The sequence below is a fragment of the Carcharhinus amblyrhynchos genome, chromosome 1 (assembly GCF_965287045.1).
Source record: "Carcharhinus amblyrhynchos chromosome 1, sCarAmb.v2.hapA, whole genome shotgun sequence".
Taxonomy (NCBI): domain Eukaryota; kingdom Metazoa; phylum Chordata; class Chondrichthyes; order Carcharhiniformes; family Carcharhinidae; genus Carcharhinus; species Carcharhinus amblyrhynchos.
In genome coordinates, this window is record NC_137324.1 from 164,585,795 (window position 1) to 164,605,480 (window position 19,686).

The window sequence follows — 19,686 nt, forward strand, 5'->3', positions numbered from 1 at the left end:
GTTTTCACTCCAGTACTGTCACTTGGTGCAGTGGAAATTCTTCATGCCAGCTGGTGAATATAATTGCTGTATAACATTGCCCATACGTCTTAGCTTGACAGACTAAAAATAAGATTTGAAAAGGAATGGAGAGCTTATCCTGCAATGTAAAGCCACAGGAACTGCAGAATATCAAGAAAAACCACCTGAATCAAACATATATCTGCCAAATGAATACCAGGTGTTGGAATTTAGCTCCCAGTTGGAAGCAATTTGCTTCTCCTTTGTATAATTTGTCCACAAAAAGTGGAGAGATGGTTGTAAAGACTACATGGGGGTGAGCAGGCTTAGTTCCACACATTTTTTGTCTGTAAATTATGTTTTGAATTATTTACTATGAACTAACTTCTTTTCCAAGCCACTGCGATCTTCAATATTTATTCGCTAATTAACCTTTGTCAATTAATTAACATGTTCTGATATATATCATTGAGCTACACACTGTTGGATATTTTCCAGAGTATGATTCACAAAGCCTTATCGATGTGAGTTATCATTGAATCCCAACAACACAAAAGGAGGCCATTCAGCCCATCGAGTCTGTACCAACCACAATCCCACCTAGGCCCTATTCCCATAATCCTACATATTGACCCTGCTAATCCCCTGACAGTAGGGTCAATTTAGCGTAGGCAATCCACCTAACCCCCACATCTTTGGACTGTGGGAGGAAACTGGAGCACCCACACAGACATGGGGAGAATGTGCAAACTCCACACAGACAGCAACCCGAGGCCAGAATTGAACCTAGGTCTCTGGCGCTGTGAGGCAGCAGTGCTAACCACTGTGCCACCAAGCCGCTCATCATCAAAGTTTTACTTGTTTCATTTATTTCAGTCAAGGTGACTTAGGCTAAAATTTTCCAGCCATTCCTGCAGGTGGGATCTTCTGATCCTGTGGACAGCAACCAGCTGCTGCGGGTTCTCCAGCGACAGATGATGCGAGCAATGGGGAAATCAGTTGACAGCAGCGGGACTGGAAGATCTTGCCACTGATCAATGGTGGGCCTCCTCTGTCACTGCAAAACATGCTGGGAAGGGTGGGTATGGAAAATCCCATAGTAATGACCTCACCGAGTCCCATGAAATTGGCCTCTTGGAGTATGAGCTCCCTGATTGAGGTAATGATTCTGTGTCCAATCAGAAAATCTCACCTGTACATATATTGAGGAATGTCAGGCCTACTAGGAGTGGAATTGAGTTTGTCAATAAAGAGAATTTGGTGAAGGGAAACTGGCCTCTAAGGAGCTATTTCACCCACCCTAAATACAATTGCAGGGTTAAAATGATGCAGAGGACAAAATTCCCTGTACAGGAAATGTTTTCTATGTTCATGGATTTGACAGGCAGATATTCAATGTTAAGATTAATTGTTGTATCTATAGTAAATCAGTGCAATATGAACCTGTTCATAAATCACTCACCTATGTTGGTCTATATCCTTTATCATTTAAGCATTAAACAGAGAAACCAATTGCATAGAACATAGAAAAACTACAGCACAAACAGGCCCTTCGGCCCACAAATTGCATCAATGATATCCCTACCTACTAGGCTTATCTATAACCCTCAATTCTATTAAGTCCCATGTACTCATCCAGAAGTCTCTTAAAAGACCCCATCGAATTTGCCTCCACCACTACCGATGGCAGCCAACTCCCTCTGAATGAAAAACTTACCCCTGATATCTCCTCTATACCTACTCCCCAGCACCTTAAACCTGTGTCCTCTCGTAGTGACCATTCCAGCCCTGGGAAAAAGGCTCTGAGAATCCACCCAATCTATACCTCTCAACATCTTATACACTTCTATCAGGTCACCGCTCATCCTTCATCTCTCTGCGGAGAAAAGAGCGAACTCCCTCATGAACTTTTTGCAGTTCGGAAAGAGCTTTTGAAATGTGGTTACAGTTACAATGCAGGAAATTTGCAGCCAATTTGCACATGGCAAGATCTCAAAAACTGAAATGTGACAATGACCAGCTCATCAGTTTATGTGGTGTTGACTGAGGGATATACATTAGGCAGGACACCAGTGATATCTTCCTAACTCTCCTTTCGAATGAATTCCATAGGCTTGTTTACGCCCGTCTGGGAGAGCATTCAGAGCCTCAATTTAAAATGTCATCTGGAAGATGGCACGCCAAGGCACGCCTTCAATACTATGCTTTGACCCAAAGAGGCTGCAGGCCAGTTAATCAAGGGCTAAGTGGGACTTTGGCCCCTGACTCAGAAGTCCCACCATCAGGAGCTGCTAATCAATTGAACTGGCCTTATCACGGAGGTACACTCTCAAGGGAGGATGGGGGGAAGGTAGTGGGGTGGGGTGGGTACACCCATCCTATGTGAAATGTACCCCCCACCCTTCCTGAAATACAATCCTTAGAATGGGACTTGAACAAGCAATGTTTGATTCAGAGTTGAGAAAGCTAACAACTGAGACTCAACTGACACTGCACAGTCCCTGTGATAATATTCCTGATTCCATGAACATTATTTGAGTTGCAGAATGTTCAGACTGAGTTGTTCATTTTGCATAGGCAGGTCAGACATAATGTATCACCTTTATTGATCCAGAATATACTAGCATATGATGTATGAACTCGTCAATTATACCGGATAAATGTTCACCATTGAATTACGGCTGATTGCCAGTGAAGTGATTTGGATTCAATGAAATAAACATTGGAACACGCTGCAGTGGAACTGATCACCTCCTGTAGGGCAGCAAGGTAGCACTGCTGCCTCATAGCGCTAGGGACCTGGGTTTAATTTCTGACTTGGGTCACTGGAGTTTACACATTCTCCCCATTTCTTTGTGAGTTTCCTCCAGGTGCTCCTGTTTCCTCCCACAGTCCAAAAATGTGCAGGCTTGGTTGATTGGCCATGTTAAATTGTCACTTAGTGACAAGGGGAGTCGCAGGGTAAATACATAAGGTCATGGAATTAGGGGCTGGGTGGGATTGTGGTCAGTCCAGACTTGATGGATTGAATGGCCTCCTTCGGCATTGTAGGGTATGATCATTTGCAGGGTAATTGTGCCACCAATTCGAGTGATAAGAGCAGCAAATGCACAACAACATCACCACCTGCAAGTTCCCCTCAAGCCACACACATCATCACGACTTGGAAATATATCAGTCTTCACTGTGGTTGGGTTAAAATCCTGGCACTCCCTTCCTAGCAGCACAGTGGGTGCACTTACATCTCAGGAACTGCAGTGGTTCGAGAGGCAGCTCACCACCACCTTCTCAAAGGCAATTAGGATGGGGCAATAAATTCTGACCTAACCACATCCGTGAAAGAACTATTTTTGAAATTGGAGTAATTTTAATTTAATACCTTTATTGATTCAACTAGAGTGTGTACTGGGTGAATGTTCATGAAAGTGCCATGAGCTGGCTCAGAAGAGTATGAGGGCCATTGAAGGGGGTGAGAACGCATGAGTTCTGAGGGCCATGAGTGGGTATGGAAGGTCTGAGGGATAGAGGACTTAATATTTCTCAAAATGTAAGCATGTAGAGAAATTGCATTTAATTCATGAAAAATTCATGTTAAAACATACTTTTCCAGATAGATTTTCAAGTGGTAAATGCAATTTGATGTTACCACAGAGCGTTCAACTACTCTTGTTCATAATTCTCTTTGTGGCTGAACTTCCTAAACTTTTATAAATGAATGATGCAGCTTTTGGTGACAGTAGTATGGTTATAATTATGAAAGTAATACCATGTCATGTGCAAAACATTTACCAAAGTGACCTCAGCATTCAGTGCAGTTAGTACATGTAGAGTACATGTAATACTCATAGAGTCATAGAAATTTACAGCTTTGGCCCAACTTGTCCATGCTGCCCAGTTTTTACCATTAAGCTAGTCCCATTTGCCTGCAATTGGCCCATATCCTTCTATACCCATCTTACCCATGAAACTGTCTAAATGCTTTTTAAAAGACAAAATTTTACCAGCCTCGACAGTTTCACTCTTACTGGGTCAAAATGCAAGATCCCCTCCCTTACAGCATTATGGATGTATCTGGAATACAGTGATACAAGGAGGGAGCTCAACGTCCCTTTCTCAATGGCTATTAGGAATGTGCAACAAATGCTGCCTGGCCAGCAATGCCATAAACAGATCAAAATAATCCCCAGTCCCAAAGAAAGACTGAGCTGCACACCATATTGGTATCAATGTTGGTATCAGCACCATTGGATATCAGTACCATATTGGTACTAATGCTATTGATTTTCACACAAGTCCCTGCACAGAGGTTGCCCAAACTGTTACTTGCCTGAGCATGTTTTAATGAGGAGGCAATGGTATAATGATGTTGTCACTGGACTAGCAACCCAGAGTAATGCTCTGGGACTGTGTGGAGTTTGCACATTCTCCTTGTGTCTACATGGGTTTCCTCTGGCTGCTCCGGTTTCCTTCCACAGTCCAAAGATGTGCGGGTTCAGTTGATTGGCCATACTAAAATTGCCCCTTAGTTGCGTAGGTTAGAGGGATTGGTGGGTAAAATATGTAGGGATATGGGGGTAGGGCCTGGGTGGGATTCTGGTTGGTGCAGATTCAATGGGTCGAATGGCCTCTTTCTGTACTGTAGAATTTCTATGATTTCTATGATTCTATGACCTGGGTTCAAATCTCATCACGGCAGAAGGTGAAATTTGAACTTAATAAAAACAAAGAAATAAAAAGGCTAATGGTGATGGTCAGTTGTAAAAGCATGAGGGGACATAGCTTTAAATTGAGGGGTAATGGATATGGGACAGATGTCAGAGGTAGGTTCTTTACTCAGAGAATAGTAAGGGCGTGGAATGCCCTGCCTGCAACAGTAGTGGACTCGCCAACATTAAGGGCATTTAAATGGTCATTGGATAAATATATGGGTAATATTGGAATAGTGTAGGTTAGATGGGCTTTAGATTGTTGCGCCGACTTGTGAAACCATCGAGGGCCTGTACTGCGCTGTAATGTTCCATGTTCTGTCTGGTTCACTAAAATCTGGTTTTGCTGCCTGTTTGTTTCACATAGTCAGCTGGCAGTTGACATTGACAGAGTGCTGCTTGGCCCAACCCTGACTTTATCCCTGAAAAACGTTGAACTTCTCCTCCATTGGAGTCCTAAAGAAAATATCATTGGACAACATGTGTGCAATGTTCCACTTTATTGTATACGCTTGATAGCGAGCACAATGACCACTATATGTAAGGAAGCACACACATTTACAGATTAACAGGGTTTCCAAAGCATTTTTTACACAGAATTACAAAGATCCTACAGCACAGAAACATGGAAAATAGAAACAGGAATAGGCTACTCAGCCCTTCAAAGCTGCTCCACCATTCAGTAAACTCCTGGCTGATCATTGCATTCAATATCCTGGGGAGGCGATGGCTTAGTGGTATTATCACTATTCTACTAATCCAGAAACTCAGCTTATGTTCTGGGGACCCGGGTTCAAATCTTGCCACAGTAGATGGTGGAATTTGAATTCAATAAAAAAAATCTGGAAATAAGAATCTACTGGTGCCCGTGAAACCTTTGTCGATTGTCGGAAAAAAAACATCTGGTTCACTGATGTCCTTGAGGGAAGGAAATCTGCCATTCTTACCTGGTGTGGCCTGCATGTAGCTCCAGAGCTATAGCAATGTGGTTGACTCTCAACTGCCCTCCAAGAGCAACTAGGGATGGGCAATAAATGCTGGCCAGCCAGTGATGCCCATGTCTCTCGAATGAATAAAGAAAAGAATTCCCCTTTCCCGGCCCCCCCACATATTCCTTGATCCTTTTAGCCCCAAAACAAATCATTTGTCCCAACTGATGTCTGCTGGAACATCTGCACCACACAAACCTTCTCCTGCCACTCTTCATATCACCCTATCAGCATCCTTTCTCTCCCATTTGCTTAAATCACATCTTCTGAAATGCCATTTGCCTCTAAACACTCCTTGCCTTCCATTAAGGATGTTTTTTCCTCCAAGTTCTCAATCGGACATGTTGGTAACTATCATACGTTTACGACCTCTAGTTTTGTTTCCTCTCCATGAATTGAAACATTGGCTGGAATTTTACCAGCTCGCCGAATGGAATTCTCCATTGGCTTTGGGCGGGATGTTATGATCCTCGCCCGAGTGAGGTTGTATAAAATACTGGCCTTTGTCTTCACTCTATCAAGCTCTTCAAGGTTAAAGACCTTCATCAGTTAACCCTCATCAATTCACCTCTCGTTGGCTATTCTCGAGAACAGAGCTCCAGCCTATTTGACTTTCCCATCAATATGCCCTCATGTAACCTGCTTGTGCTTTCCTTAGCACTTTCTCCTCTGCACCGCTCCTGTAATATGGAGACCCGACTCTGCACAATGCTTCAAATGTGATCTACTCAAAATTCAATATATCCTCAACATCACTTCTGAGTGTCCCTCGAGGAATTAAGCTCAGTGATTGGTTTGCTTTTTTTTAATTGCCTATTAACCTGTGTCACCACTTTTAATGATGTGTTTAAGGGTATACTCCAGATCTCTTTGCTCCATGTAATAACTCAAGGCAACTCGGTGTGGTTAACAGTTAACTAAAGGATTTATTGATAAGGAGGACAGCCTACACACAAAGTTCAACAGCACAACAAGTACAAGTCTATTTCTAACAACACCCTAACTCAACAGAAACCCTCCAGCCCTGGGACTGCTCATCCTTTCTCCCAATTGGCCCAGGTTTATGCATTTGCACTCCATTGGCTCCAAACTGGTCATGTGGCTCATGAAGAATTGCCCCTTTAAGGAGCCACACTTCACTACCCCACTTAGGTTCATTAGCTAAATGTGACATAGCCTTCTTATTCTCCTGCAAAGATGCACCACCTTAGACTTACCTATTTGAAATTTATTGACCAAATATACATCCATTCTGCAAGTATATTCATGCCTTCATGAATTCTGTCCAGTCTTCAGTATTTACCATAATCTTCTCACTTGGTATTGTCTGCAAATTTTGAAATGAAGGGTGCTACAGTGGTTAGCACTGCTGTCTCACAGTGCCAGAGACCCGAGTTCAATTCCAGCCTCGGGTCACTGTCTTTATAGAAACTGCACTTTCTCCCCATGTCTGCGTGGGTTTCCTTTGGAACTCCAGCTTCCTCCCACAGTCCAAAAATGTGCCGGTTAGGTGGATTGGCCACAGTAAATTGCCCCTTGGTTCCTGGGATGTGTAGGTTAGCGGGATTAGTGGACAATAATGTAGGATTACGGGGATAGGGCCTGGGTTGGATTGTTGTTGGCCTCTTTCTGCACTGGAGGGATTCTAGGATTCTATGAAGATTCTCCTCTACCAGTGGGTTGGAAGGCAGGGGTGACATATTAAATCTGGGCGGTGGTTAGATACCTGCCCGCTTCTGCCCCCACTGCAGTGGTGATGTTCAGCAGTCCTCCTGCCAGTGGGTCAATTGAGGCCCTTAAATGGGCATTTAATGCCTGTGTAAGGGCCTTTTCCCTTTGGTGCTGGAAATTAAACCGACAGCAGGAGAGGTTCATGCCACACGGTCAAGCCAGCAGGTTTCCCTGCGTTAGCTGATACTTGCAAGTGGGGAGATGTATTGTTCATTCTTAATTGGTTCCCTAGGCTGATGCAAGGAGCCTCCCCCAGGGTGTAGCACCCTCCCCCTTATCCCCCATGCCCTGCTTCCCCTCCTCTCATAACCTCTCAAATCCCAGCCCCCACACCCCTTGCCAACACCCTCCCCAACCACAAAATTAAAACTCCATTGCTGAATGCCTCCTCAAGCCCCGAGTGCAGTGGCCGAGGGACAAGGTGGTGATGCTGGTATTTGAGAGCTGCTGATCTATGATTAGCCGGCAGTTCTTTAAGGGGAAGAGGGTCTTCCTGTCTGAGGGGTGAAAATCCACCTCCGACCAAATGTCTACAGGGCCATGTTTATCTTCTGGGGAGATTTCCCTCAATCTCCACCCCCAACTTTTCAGCTGGAAAAGGCAGGGACCTTGGTGCCTCAATTAATTCAGCCGAATACTTCTGATTTCCGAGACCAAATTGTTTAGGTAACTTGTGAATAATAGGGATTCCAGCACTGATCATTGTGGGACACACATCTCATATTTAACCAGTCTGACTAGCTACATTTTAGTCGCTACGCTTGGTCTTCTGTCTTGCAGCTAACTTGCTATACATTCTGGTCCATCCTCTGATTTCACACGCAAACCATAGTCATGAGAATACATTGTTGTTCTTTACTGAAAGCACTTGGAAAATCTAAATATCTGGTACTTACTGCATCACGTTTATCTATTCTTCTATATCTTCAAAGAATTGACGAAGAATGGCCAATCATGGCCTCACCTTTTGAAATCTGTGCTGATCACTCATATTTCTAGTTTCTTGTTTTGTTTTTTTTAATTGACATCTCTGAGTAAAGATTCCATTGAAGTAAAAATAATGGAACACAGGTCTCATGACTGGTCTTAGCTCCCTTTTCAAATATAGAGATACCATTAGCTGTCTGACAATCGTCTGGGACCATTCCCTCTTCCAATAAATTTATATTTAGCCTTCACTAATTCTACATAAACCCCTTTTAACATGAATACAACGCAAATGAATTGTTTCCCTCTAAGCTTGACCACTTTATCAATTGCCTCCTAGCTGTCCCTCACAAATGACATTATGGATAGGAACGCTAATTGGTTGGAGATGGGATGGCTGCACCAAACTTGGATGTAAGTCCTGCTTTAGTGAGCAGCACCATTGGCAGCAGTTATTAGGACGCGGATCATACACGGACCCCGGATTCAACGTCCCAAAATCCAGGATTAGGTAACTGTATGGGATCTCATGGTAAGGAGGGGAGGTGCGGTGCAAAGAAACGGAAAGAGTCTTTCCAGGAGAAGGGGGGAAAGCATCGCGTGGGAGCACAGACCAGTTGGGGAGGGACGGGCGGTGACTTGAGGGACACACTATTGTGAAATGACCAAGGCCTAAGTAGGATGATCTGGCAAGCAACCCACTTCTGAACTCCTCCCACTAACTCAAAATGGAGACCAGGCAGGAAGTGGCCCTTAAGTAGCCAATAACTGACCTCTGCAACAGGAAACATTTCCTGTTCCTGTCCTCACCACGTATCCCCAGATGGGAGAATTCTGCCCATTTGGTGAAGATGTTATTTCAAATAGAGAATATGCAAATTAAATACCCTTGCAAAACCTGCTGTCCTAGTTGTAATTTCACTCCTTTTACAGGCATCTTGGGTGTGGGGGGGGGGTTGTGGGGGGGGGGGGGGTGGGGGGGGGGGGGGTGGGGGGGGGGGGGGTGGGGGGGGGGGGGGGTGGGGGGGGGGGGGGGTGGGGGGGGGGTGGGTTTGGGGGGTTTGGCGGGGGTGGGTTTGGGGGGGGTGGGGGTGGTTTGCTCAAAACTCAGAAGAACAGTTGTCCAGGGTTGGGAAAGTATGACACATGGGGAGGAGTTGAAAGGTATCCAACTCAATAGTAGACCAATTACAGCCAATTCATTTTTATTAACAATTTATTTATGAATTCAACCTTATTCAGTACAGTGGATTTGGATTGTAGGATAAACTCTCTACAGTGCAGTGCCATTTGGCCCACTGAATCTGCACTGACTCTCTCACAATATATCTTACCTTGGGCCCTCCCTCCTCCACCCTATCCCCACACATCTACCATGGCTAATTCTTTTAACCTACACATCTTGGGATTCTAAAGAGCAACTTAGCATGGCCAATTCACTTAACCTGCTCATCTTTGGACTGTGGGAGGAAACCAGAGCAGCAGGAGGAAACCCACACAGACATGGGGAGAACATGCAAACTCCACACAGACAGTGACTCGAGACCAGAACTGAACCCAGGTCCCCAGCACTGTGAGGTAGCAGCATTAGCCATTGTGGAAACAATTCTGTTTGTGAGTTTGGGAACGATTTATACTATGCCCAGTTGTTACAAATAAATTGCATCTATCGCACTCCAATAAGTAAATCTAATCATATTACAACTTACCTCTGCAACCCAATTGCAACGTTTGCTACTTTATATCGCAATAATGCTGCTTTATGGACTGGGATATGGGTTTACTCCTTAATCTAACTCACAACACAATTACTCCTTAGTAAGAGTCAGGGGTTAGTGGCTATTCAAATAAGGAGTTACAAATCACTGCCTGTCAGAGTTATAGAACCCCCACAGTGCAGAAAGAGGCCATTTGGCCCTTCGAGCCCACAATCCCACCCAGGCCCTATTCCCATAACCCCAATTATTTACCCTGCCTATCTCCCTGACACTAAGAGGTAAGTTAGCGCGACCAGTAAACCTAACCTGCACATCTTTGGACTGTGGGAGGAAATTGGAACACCCAAAGAAAACCAGCGCAGACATGGGGAGAACGTGCAAACTCCACACAGTCACTCAAGGACGGAATTGAACCCAGGTCCCTGGCGCTGTGAGGAAGCAGTGCTAACCACTGTGCCACCGTGCTGCCCTGGGACCATGGTAGAATTGAATCTTAACAAAGAACCTCTGTGAATGTCTCTCTGACTCTGATATAGAATCAGAGACTTCGGACAATTCCAATGGACTCATTAGATAATTACTCAGGAAACGTATAAGCAGATATCAATTACAATAAATATGATTCAATCATCATTTAATATTTGCACTACCATAATCTTACACATTATGATGTTGCCTTTGGAATAACTACATAATGTTCTGAGTAACTCCCCCTAAAGCTTCTACCATTATCATTGCTGAACTTCAACTGATTTATAAGCAGGTCATAGTTTTATTATATATCCACTTAGTTTGTACAAAATGCTAACTTAATGATATAAACTTCTTAATTCCTTGCACTATTCAACTCCAAGTCTTCACAATGATTTGAGCATAGGGTTTACAACCCATCGAATTGTGCCATTGTCCAATAATAACTACCAGCCTGTTCCAAGTGTGCATCTCCTGTTTTCAGGGCTACAGCCACCCCAGACATCAGGGTCGGAATTTAATGGAGCCCACTTTGGAACAGGAATAAAGGCGAGGGAGCAAGAAAATTGGGCAGGAATACTCGTATCAGATTCCTGGCATCAGGAGATTAGTCCCCAATGAAGGTAGAAGTGGGAAGGGCCCAAAATGGGAATCCGACCCACCGGTGGTCGGCTGTCAATTAGACTCATTAATGAACCAACTGATGACAGTTATCCCTGAGCCCACCACAATTTGGTGGTGGCTCAGGGATTAAATGGAAGTGCACGGCTCTCCTATTCCCCCCGAGTTGGTAACGCAAGTCCTTCAGGCAGTCTGCATGATGAAGGAACCTGGCGTCAGGAATAGGCTGCTGAAAGTCCCCCTGCAGCCCCTACTCTCAAATCAAACCTCCCCCACCCACCCTCCTTCAGCTTTCCGCCCCCCCCCCCCCCCGCCCCCCCATCCTGCACTCAACCATCTTTGGTCTGGGGGTCTTAAGTTGATCGTGGGTCTATGGTGAGGACATTGTCAGCTGCTGTCACTCTCCCTGACGGCAATGAGGAGCTGCTGCCTCCTTCTTGGCCAGCAAAGCTCCCCTCCCACCCCTCATATCCCCAGTGGGTGGGATTTTCAACCAAGGCTCCTCAATTACAGACTAAGTCCAAGGCTGGTAAACACAGAACATAGAATAATACAGCACAGTACAGGCCCTTCGACCCTTGATGTTGTGCTGAGCTATGCCTAAATTCAAGATCAAGCTAGCCCACTCCCTGTCATTCTCGTGTGCTCTATGTGCCTATCCAATAACCGCTTGAAAGTTCCTAAAGTGTCTGATTCCACTATCACAGCAGGCAATCCATTCCACACCCAACCACTCTCTGAGTAAAGAATCTATCTTGGACATCCCTCCTATATCTCCCACCACGAGCCTTATGAACGAAGGGCCTGATGGATACATCATTCTGTTGGGCCTTCATCATGGAACTGCTGGTGGTTTCCCATTGATTGGGTAGCCAGTGGAAGAGACCCCCCAATTGGGCCCTGGAGTTAGGATGTGCCCTGGTCACGAACTCTTCTACTTGAGGGCAAATTAACAGCAATTAGCACAATATGATTAAATAGGAGGGCAAAAATAACTTTAATGCAATCAATTCCCTGGCATAGATTTGATTTATTTATAAATTTCAGACTTCTTTTGCTAATTCCAGCCACCATCAGATGTTGGATCTAACATTGTTATTGGTGCAGAATTACTAATATCCTATGTAAATTGTAGTCACTGAATGGGTGGCACGGTGACACAGTGGTTAGCATTGGTGCTGTACAGTGCCAGGGACTGGGTTTCGATACCTGGCTTGGATCACTGTGCAGAATCTGAACATTCTCCCTGTGCCTGCGTGGATTCCCTCTGGGTGCTCTGGTTTCCTCTGGTTTCCTCTCACAGTCCGAAAGGCGTGCTTGTTAGATGCATTGGCCATGTTAAATTCTCCCTCAGTGTACCCGAACAGGCACTGGAGTGTGACGACTAGGGGATTTTCACAGTAACTTAATAGCAGTGTTAATATAAACCTATTTGTGACATTAATAAATAAACATAAACTTTGCCGTTAACATTATATTTACAGTCCTGTCAACTTGTACAAAAGCAAGTTTAAAAAATAATAATTGGAGAGATATAAATTATTCTAAAGTAATAATGATGAATAAGAACCTGGCTATTGATGTTGAAAATTAAATTTACAATAAGGCAAGGCAGAATATAAATGTAGCCTAGCGTTTATTGCTAACAAAAAATGTTCACTTTCTCATTTGGAATCCATTGACATTGATTTATTTTTCTTGATGAAACCTTTCAACTTTTTCAACATTAACTTCACCCTTAGCAATGTAGTGCCATCACATACAAACAAAACCTCCATTCAAATGTGTAGATTGGTTCATAGAAGTTATATAAAAATGCAAATGATGTGAAACATTTCTATCAAGCCAAATGTTGTAGGTACTTAGTTCTGAATATCAAGGGAGACAAGCACTATCTTCTTGCGAAAATGAATCGTTTCAGTGAAATTGCTCAGCACTGTACACATTTCAAGAGACAACATGGAGGCATGAAAGATAACTTCACAAAGGCTTGGCTGGGATGCTTAAACATTCTTAGTAGTTTAGAGAAATCAATGTGAAAAGTTGACTTCAAGGTACTTAGACCTCAGGATGGTTGCAAGATGTATACTTAGTCTCTCTCTCCTGTGTAGGTCTGTTGTCCTGCCGTCAACCAACATATCCCCTTCCACCCTATCATATTAGCATATGAAAAGAAAAGTTCTCTTTTGACCTTTTCCCCTAGGAAACAAGTGGCCCAAGCTGTATTCCTGGGAAGGAGAAGGATATTTAAACTACAAGGCATGCACAGAGATAATTTCATTATAATGCAATGAATTTTTAGGGTCTTTGGAAGAGTCAGACCAGTTGTGGGAAACTAGCTAGGAACTGATTTGTAGAAAGTTTCAAGCATATTGTTGTTGTGTCCATCCTGCATCTTTTCATGCGTTTGCTTGCGAGTTTCACATTCCTTATTTGATGCTTGTCCACTTTCTGCCCGAGATTTTCTTAATCTGCAAAATAAATACCACGCGTTTGTGTTCGGTTAAGAAGGAGACACACTTCATCCAGCAGGCACCATGCTTTCTGTATTGAGTGGTAAAGTGTGCACATAACAACTTACAGCGTCAAGTCTCAAAGCAACTCAAATCCAAATCCAGAGACCCAGCTCTGACGAAGGGTCAACCATACTCAAAACGTTGGCTTTATCCTCGCTCCACAGATGCTTGTGTTTATTCATGTCACAAGTATTAACACTGCAATGAAGTTACTGTGAAAGCCCCCAAGGTGCCTCATTCCGGCACCTGTTTGGGTAAACAGTCGATGCATGTAACCAGCACGTCATTTGGACTGTGGGAGGAAACCCATGCAGATGTGGGGGAGAATGTGCAAACTCCACACAGGCAGTGACCCGAGCTGGGAACCAAACCTGGGTCCCTGGCGTTGTGCTAACCACTGTCAGATCTGCTGAGATTTTCCAACATTTTCTGTTTTTGTTCCAGATTTCAGCATCCGCAATATCTTGCTTTGATCTAAACCTCTTGTTTACGAAGAAAAAATTGCAGTCCCCACTATAAATCGCATTGAAATATTGTATTATATTTCAATTATATAAAAACAAAAAAATTTCTGATCTTTTTGCTATAACATTGGCCAGAATTGTACCGCCTCGCCTGCCACTGAATCGGAGTGGGCAAGGGATGGACAATGGAAATGTCCATTTACCTCAAGTGGGGGGGGGGGGGGGGGGGTGCATTTTTATGGTTTTGGGATAAGTGAGACTGTAAAATTCTGTCAATTATCACACTGCCAAACCTATTGTTATTTTGCAAAAGTCATCACCTCTACCTCTGAAATGAGCGACTCATCATTCTGCAGACATTAGGGGCTCTTGAATAACTTGTCTACATTCTTAACATGTCAACGTAGTAATCACGTCAGCGGGCTGTTCAATCATACAGGTATCACAGTGTGATCCCCTCTTCATCCAGGTATGCAATTATCTCATCAAGTATCCCTGAGTAATAACTTGAAATTGGGATTTTGGACTATTTCCTACCCCTCCCTTACTTGGAGATACCAACATTGGAGTGGCCATTATTACCAGCTGAAGTTAACCATTTTAAAGTTTAAAAGTTTATCTATTAGTGTCACAAGTAGGCTTACATTAACACTGCAATGAAGTTACTGTGAAAATCCCATGGCTGCCATACTCCAGCTTCTGTTCGGATACACTGAGGGAGAATTTATCATGGCCAATGCACCTAACCAGCATGTCTTTCGGACCCCATAAGAGAAAATGCTGGAAAATCTCAGCAGGTGTGGCAGCATCTGTAAGGAGAGAAAAGAGCTGATGTTTTGAGTCTAGACGACCCTTTGTCAAAGCTTTTGTCTTTCGGACTGTGGAAGGAAACTGGAGCACCCAGAGGAAACCCACGAAGACACGGGGAGAATGTGCAAACTTCACATAGACAGTGACCCACGCCAGGAATTGAACCCGTGAAGCAGCAGTGCCTACCACTGCGCCACCCATAAAGCATTACCCAGTCCTGAACGTGGGGTGAGATTTTCTGACTGTTCACAGTGGTGGAATCTTCAGGCCCTGCTGATGGCACACTCCCGCTGTGCGTTTCATGTCGGTGAGGGGTGCATTCATTGGGAAACCCTGTGATAACTGCGGGACAAGAAGATCTCAGTTCCTGATTTATCGAGTAATCCATCACATGTTTCGCGGTAAGGGGAAGTGACCCGCCATTGGCTGGCTTTGTCACCAGGGTTTTTAAGCATTGAGTACACCCCTCATTGCTACGAAACCAATGGTAGGGGTGTGCCGTAGACAGAACCGGAAGATCTAGCTGACGTGAACAGCCTGAATGTTCCAACCCTATGGTGAAACTGAGAACGTTGTAATTGCTTCCCAGGATATGATGGTTTCTTTCTCATGACCTGCCACCCTGCAATAAAGTAAAGCTGGCTTGACTATTATAATTCATAAATAAATGAATAAAAGTCATCTGTTCCTCTCATTCGGCTCAGAATCAATATTAGCAGCATTATGCCCTCTTTGTGTGATCTTTCCATTGGTTCCCTGAAAAATACATGTTAAACCTGAAGCAATTTAATATTCTGCATAAATTAACAGATAAATCCAAGTGTGGGCAATAAAATGGTTAATTAGTACTTACTGCATAACTGAAAGAATCATTGATGCAGCTTTGTTTTATGCATCTACTTTTTTTTAAAGAAACTTTACTAGGGGAACAGATAACAACAATTTACAGTGATGATGCAGAAAAGTATCCCCAAGGTATCTGGCAGAAGCATAATTAGACAAAAATTGATAGAAGGCACATAACACACGAGACAGAACTGCAAATGATGGAGGACCAGCTAACATTATGACTAGTTAAGTGCCTGATTAAGGCAGGAAATTGGAATTGAGGCCACAGTCAGATCAGCCATAATCTTATCGAATTGTGGAGCAGGCTCGAGTGGTTGAATGGCCTAATCCTGCTCTTAGTTCTCGAGTTCTTCTACATCATTCATTACTGGCTTGAAAATTGTCAATGATGAAACAGTGCCAGGCAGGACCAGAACAGCTGTCTTTGACCTGCCTGATTTTAACCCCTCCTCGGAACTATTTTTACCCAGTGGAAGATGTCACCAAGATGTAGCACATAGATGAGAAGGAAGCATGTGGTGTAGATAAATCTTTGGGGGGATTTTCCAGGTATAACAGCAGGAATGTGAGAAGAGAAACTATTTCTGTTGATTCTCACTGAGCTGGTCTATGGAAAAATGGCTTATTTTAAATTTGTTTGTGGCATGGTGGTGTTGCTAGCTAGGCCAGAATTTGTTGCCCCTTCCCCCATCTCTAATTGGCTTTGAGAAGGCGGTGGGGTGAGCCACCTTCTTGAACCACTGCAGTCCATGTGGTGTAGATACACCCACAGTGAGGTTAGGATGGGAATTCCTGGATACAGTAAAGGAATAGCAGTACAGTTCCAAGTCAGGATGGTGTGTGGCTTGGAAGGGAACTTATAGGTGGTTGTTATTGTAATATGCTTTTAAGGAACAACAGTACGATCTGACTGGAAGGGAAGTGTGTCATGCGATGCAGTTTTAGTTTCACTTTTGCCTGTGAGCAGAACACAGCACAGCTCTGAGGTCTTACAACTTTCTATCCATGTATATCTCTTACCAACTGAACCGACAAGATGTTTACCCAATCCCTTATGAGTGATTTGTGCATTTATATTATAAGAACATTAAATGGTGTTCCCGTTCGTGTGCTGCCCTTATTCATTTAGGTGGTAGAGGTCACAAGTTTGGAAGTTGCTGTTGAAGGAGTCTTGGTGAGTTGCATCCTGTAGATGGTACAGACACTGCTGCCACCGGTGGTGGAGGGAATGGATGTTAAAGGTAGTGGATGGGGGTGTCAATCAAGCGGCTGCTTTGTCTTGGATGGTGTAAAGAATCTTGAGCATTGTTGGAGTTGCACTCATCCAAGCAAATGAAGAACGTTCAGTCACACCCCTGACTTATGCCTTGTAGACAGTGGACTGGCTTTAGCAGGAGTCAGGTGATGAGTTACTCATCACTGTCTTTGCAGTATCTGACTAGCTCTTGTCGTTTATATGGCTTATCCAATTTAGTTGGTGGTCAATGGTAACCCCCAGGGTCTTGATGGTGGGAGGTTCAGCATTGATTCGGGGAGGTCACCTTTGTGAAAGATTGCTGAGGCATTGTGAAGGTTGAAGAAAAATGTGTCCCAGAATCACAGAAGGTGAAAGGTGTGACTTTTATCATCACGACTCAACTAAATTTGCAAGTAGATAAGATTACTTAAGACAGGAATGTCATTATAATTGTGAAAGCAATTTAAAACATTGACTATTATGGTGAGATAACACCTTGGTTTACTGACAGGTTTCCAATATGAGTAGGTTGTTCTGGAAAGTTCTTAGTGAAGGCTAGCTGTTGAAACGATGGTGAGGGAGAAAGAAACTGAAATTTGCAGCACATCATTTCTAAAAGTCACCAAGAACAATTTTAACCTTCACAGCTTGGACTGTCAGCTTGTTAATGAAGACCTGTAAACCTTCCCCCCTGCCCTGAAATTTCATTTCAATTCAGCAGGTTTCCTGACAGGCAAATAATATGCTCTGCCACTCTATCAGCACGGTGGCACAGTTGATAGCACTGCTGCCTCATAGGGCCAGGGACCCAGATTCAATTCCAGGTTGGGTGACTGTGTGGAGTTTGCATGTTCTCCCCATGTCCACGTGGCTTTCCTCCACGTGCTCCAGTTTCCTCCCACAGTCCAAAGGTGTGCGAGTTAGGTGAATTTGCTGTGCTAAGTTGCCCAATAGTGTCCAAAGATGTGTACATTAGGTGGATTGCCATATGTCCTATGGCTATATGGACTCCCTCCTATTATCTCCCTTCCATGGGGCGGCACGGTAGCATAGTGGTTAACACCACTGCCTCACAGTGCCAGTGACCCAGGTCTTGAGTATGTGGAGTTTGCACATTCTCCTGATGTCTGCGTGTTTCCTCCCACAGTCCAAACATGTGAGAGTTAGGTGGATTGGCCATGCTACATTGACCCTTAGTTTCAGGGGGATAGGCAGGGTAAATACATGGGGTTATGGAGAATAGGGCCTGGGTGGGATTGTTTTTAGTGCAGGCTCGATGGGCCAAATAGCCTCTTCCACACTGTAGGGATTTTATGATTATGTGATAAATTACCCCTTAATGTCCCAAGATGTGTAGGTTAGGGGGATCAGTGGAATAAATACACTGGATTATGGGGATAGGGCCTGGGTAAGATGCACTGTCAGTGAGCTCAGTGGGCTGATTGGCCTCTTTCTGCACTGTAGAGAGAAGTAAAGTTTATTTATTAGTCACAAGTAGACTTACATTCACACTGCAATGAAGTTACTGTGAAAATCCCCTATTCTATGATTTTAAACACTATTCCCTATGATGCTATCTCTACATTGCACAACATAGATTTTGTTCAACATTAAGTTAGCCATTTCTTTCCTCTGTCTGCTAAGAAAGCTGATGTGAGGGACAGATGTTGACCACCACAAGAGACAGAGCCCTCATCTGTTTCCCTGTTTCACAAGCTTCCACTCTTTCAAGAAATTCTGCACTTCAGGTGAGGCGGAACCTTGTCTCATGGAAACAATTTGCAAAAACGTCAGGAGATTTACCAAAGAGGGCTTTGCCAGGATACATGGAACTGAGGTAAGCGGTCATTTTTGGGGTGCTGGGGTGTTTAATAAAACAAAGGTGAAGCAGAGAGCGGGGATGATCGATGCACTTACTTTTCTCTGTTGAATATGGTAAAATCATTGTGGACTGTTTCCAGACACTGTTGAAGATGTCCGTACTTGAAAACATGAAAAAAAGCAAATACGAGGGAGAAATTTTAAAATGCAATAAGACGTCAATGCTCCTGTAAGTGTCTCACTTAAACCTTGATAATGATTAAATCCCTCAGTTTCAATGATTAGTGCTAAAAATTAACATTATTTATTTCTTTCTTGTACAATGTTATGTTATATCCATCACCAAAACACTTGCTTTTTTTTTTGAAAATGAAATCAGATGATTTTCATAAAAGCTGAAAAACATAATGCATTACAAAACCCCAAGAAAATAATAAGAGGTGTCATAATTTTCACTGAAAGATTATTCTTTGAATGAATGAGTCTGCCATGAGCAGTTTTGTGTCAGATCCAATCAAGACATCTTACCAGCGGGGAACTATCTTTCCCAGAATCTTTAGATTTATTCTTCGCCAGTCTTTTCTTTTTCTTGTGAAGAGGCTTCGACTCCAGTATCATTTCTTCCAGTTCAAAGGTCGGATCACAATTCAGTCTCCCTTTCTGCTCGGAGCAAGAAAAAGAAACAATAAAGAATTAAAAAGACGACCTAATAATGAATGTCAACAAAGAACAGTACAGCACAAGAACAGGTCTTTTAGCCCACCAACATGTGCCGACACATGGTATCTTTTTTTTAAAATTGTGACTTGTTACAAAGAGCAACCAT

The 19,686-nt window shown here is 43.5% G+C and overlaps 1 protein-coding gene across 1 annotated transcript in view; it reads right to left on the minus strand.

The window, feature by feature from the left end:
- Positions 1-12,471: 12,471 nt before the first annotated feature.
- LOC145350693 (serine/threonine-protein kinase 32B-like) overlaps positions 12,472-19,686 on the minus strand; it is a 250,846-nt gene continuing 243,631 nt past the window's right edge. The window contains exons 10-12 of the mRNA XM_080199906.1: positions 19,389-19,520; positions 18,957-19,021; positions 12,472-13,634 (exon numbers count right to left, since the gene is read on the minus strand). Coding sequence (XP_080056032.1) covers positions 13,499-13,634; positions 18,957-19,021; positions 19,389-19,520 — 333 coding nt within the window. The 3' untranslated portion in view covers positions 12,472-13,498. The remainder of the gene's footprint in view (positions 13,635-18,956; positions 19,022-19,388; positions 19,521-19,686) is intronic.